General features: G+C 43.5%; 1 protein-coding gene across 1 annotated transcript; it reads left to right on the top strand.

Annotated features, from left to right (window-relative positions):
• Window positions 1-835: 835 nt before the first annotated feature.
• Window positions 836-2334, top strand: LOC149176280 (uncharacterized). Its single transcript, XM_089421422.1, has 2 exons — window positions 836-1186; window positions 1801-2334. The coding sequence occupies exons 1-2, from the start codon at window positions 836-838 to the stop codon at window positions 2332-2334; spliced, it is 885 nt and encodes a 294-aa protein (XP_089277548.1).
• Window positions 2335-2997: the final 663 nt, after the last annotated feature.

Below are 2997 nucleotides of genomic sequence, written 5' to 3'. Positions count from 1 at the left end.
AGTTGCGTGAGGCCAATTGTTGTGCTCTTGCTGAACGATCATGCAAGGAGCCTGAGACAGCGTGAAGGAATTGTTGTGTGAGAGCTGAGTGTTAGCCGAGATCTGTGAGGCTTTGCTATGTTGCTATGTTGTGCCTGCTGTCCATAATCTTTGTTGGTGATTTTTTTTTTTTTTTGGCCGAGTGGTGAGAACAGCCAAGTGTGAGTGTGGGCTGTTTTGAGTTGTGAGACAGTGTGCCCTGTTGTTGGCGCTGATTGGTGAGAGTTGTTCGGTGCGGGAAGGTCACTGCGAGAGGTGCAGGGTGGTTGTGTGAGCATGTGTTGAGGGTTGTGTGAGTTGTTGCCCACGTGGAGGTCAACCAGAGGTAGTGATGAAGGGTGAGGTGAGTGCCAAGAGGAAGCACTGTTAAAAGGAGCGTGTGAGGCCTGGCGACGGTGTGGCTAGGATCTAGTAGAGATCTGTTGGGTGAAAAGCGCCGAGGTGAGCTCAAAGAGTTGAGGGCCAGGTGGCGAGAGGCTGACACAGCGCGTAGCGTGGCCGTGGGTGCTTGTGTGGCTGCTAGGGCCAGTGGCCCTGTGTGATTGAGTGGTGAGTAGGAGCTGTTGAGGCTTGTGAGCATCGAGAGGGCCGAGATTTGTGAGGGTTGTGAGGCTGGAAGTAGAGTAAGTTTGTCCAGTGTAATCTCTTTGTTCTCTGATGAAGTGTTAAGTGTTATTTGAGTGTGGAAGGCCAATTAAAGGCCAATTGAATGCATTCTTCAATCTAGGGAGAGTGTTGTTAGTGAGTACCCTGTGTGGAGAGCCCCTTAGAAGGTCATTCGCTTGGTTGGAGTATAATGAGTGGGATAATATTGGACGCTGATCTTTTTGATGATGCTTTTTTGGAGAGCCCATTTGGAAGTAATTTTGGGCTTGGTAATATATTTTATTCCAATGGTATTTTTGGGTCACAAGAACTATTAGTTCAACAGAATGATTTTATTGATGAACATAAATATTCAGAGGTGGAGTCCATTCCACAGGATACTACCATGGATGTTGTTCGGAGGCCGCTCGTGTTCGAAGATGAGTGCATTTTAGTGGCTTTTCATGGAAAGTGGAAAGAGCATGAATTGGACTACCTTGTTTTCACTATTCCAGATGTTTCCTTGCATCCCAATCCGAAAAAAGTTGATGATGTTAAGTATGTAAGCAAGGAGCAGAGGAAGCTCATAACGAAAGCGATAACGGTGAAGATGAAACTGCACGAGCAAAGGAAAAGGAACAAGTATGGACCCTTTAGCAAGAAGACAAAAACGAAATGTTTTGTTGTAAGCGTCGCTGAGACTTAGACCAACACGCAAGTTAAAGTTTAGGTGTGATTAAGGGGAGGTGTTAGACCATCAATCACGCCTCATCGTATAACGGCGATAGTCGACGAGTCATCAATGTCAGTGGGCGTAGAACGGCTATAATCGACAGATTTAAATAGATAATAAATAGCAATAAGTGAATCGGTGTAGTAAATTTTATATAAATATATGTGCTTTGTAATGTAATGAGCAAGCTCATTCTATGAGTCTTCAGTGTTTCTGATACCTCCACATCTTAAATCCTCGAACATATTGCATCTTCATTTGGTTTGAAATTTTCAGTTCAGCGTAAACGAATCTACTACATTGTGATTCATTGTTTTCCTGCATCGGCACAGCGTTGGCATTGCGTCGCGAGTTATGGATAAAGCCTCCCGAAAGTACCTTTCGCTGTCTCTATCAAACGAAGATTGCGGACAAAAATGCCGCAAATTTAAGGGAATTGGAAGCGAAAATGGGGGAGTTGGGTGTCTGAAATCCGGATGCCCAATACCAGAGAGAAGATATGGCTGGGGTCATACAAAACCGCCGAGCAGGCCGCCCGTGCTTATGACGCCGGAGTGTATTGCCTGAAAGGGCCCACCGCCAAATTCAACTTCCCCAATTCCGTGCCCGCCATTCCGTCCGCGTCTTCACTTTCTCGTGCGCAAATTCAGGTTGCTGCGGCCAAATTTGCCCTGGACGTAATCCCTTCAACTTTGCCCTCTCCGCAGAATATCACGAATATTAAGAACAAGAAGCTGGCGTCGCCATCAGAACCGTCTTCAGTTTCAGAAACGGAGTGGGCATGTGACAGTTGGCAGATCTCCAAGGCACCGGACTTGGGGTTGTGGGAGTCTCCGTTTGCGGAGAATGGCGGCCTGAATTTGGAGAAAATCCTGTCGATTGAGGAGGCGCCATTGTGGGAGCTCATTCCAAGTTGGCAGGAGAAGCAAGAAGACGAATACATCTTCTTTGACCGCACAGATTCTTGGAGCTTTTGAGACAATTGAATCATTACAGGGAAAAGTTGGAAAGGAAGACTGCGTGATGCTTTTTTGGTTTGTCGCGTCGCCTGGCCAGCAACGGGCTTCGACCCAATTGTCAAAATCATTTTGTCAGTTTAGATATTGGTATATGTACATTTTAAACATTCTATAAAGGAGGTTTCTCAGTTTTCACGGCGGATCTTATTTCCAACTCTATTGTAAATTTAATGCAGGCTGACATGTGGGGTAATAGCCACATGCAATGCGCGCTGTGATGACTAGGGGGCGATAATCATCACGCGCGCGTTGTATGTGGCTATCGCCCCGCATGTCAGACATAGGATCCACCAGTTTTCACTATTTGTATATAGCTATATCGTTGACATTTTTTATAATTATAAGTTTGAAAATGATGTAATTCATAAGATTTAAATGCGTTAAATTTATTAATAAATTACATTCTCATATAATATTAAATTAAATTATTAAATTATATCATTAAATATAATGAAATATATTAATTAAACTATACTAATAATTTTATATTATTTAAAATAAAATAACCTGATTACGCCCTTGAATGTACGCCTACAAACTATTACGTCGAAGGAATGAAATTTCAACCATGAAAACACGTCGTAGCTTTGTTTATACAAGAACTTAAGTAACAAATTTTGT

Source organism: Pinus tabuliformis, chromosome 4_1, assembly GCF_031772625.1.
Source record: "Pinus tabuliformis cultivar Carrire ecotype Pingquan chromosome 4_1, CPIR1, whole genome shotgun sequence".
Taxonomy (NCBI): domain Eukaryota; kingdom Viridiplantae; phylum Streptophyta; class Pinopsida; order Pinales; family Pinaceae; genus Pinus; species Pinus tabuliformis.
The sequence above is the reverse complement of the archived record's forward strand: the minus strand, read 5'-3'. Positions and strand labels throughout refer to the sequence as shown.

Excerpts from the sequence above, each read along its gene's own strand:
- LOC149176280 (XM_089421422.1), top strand. The coding sequence starts at position 836 with ATGAGTGGGATAATATTGGACGCTGATCTTTTTGATGATGCTTTTTTG. Across the intron at positions 1,187-1,800 it reads AAGTTGATGATGTTAAGTAT|CGAAAATGGGGGAGTTGGGT; the intron begins GTAAGCAAGGAG and ends GGGAATTGGAAG.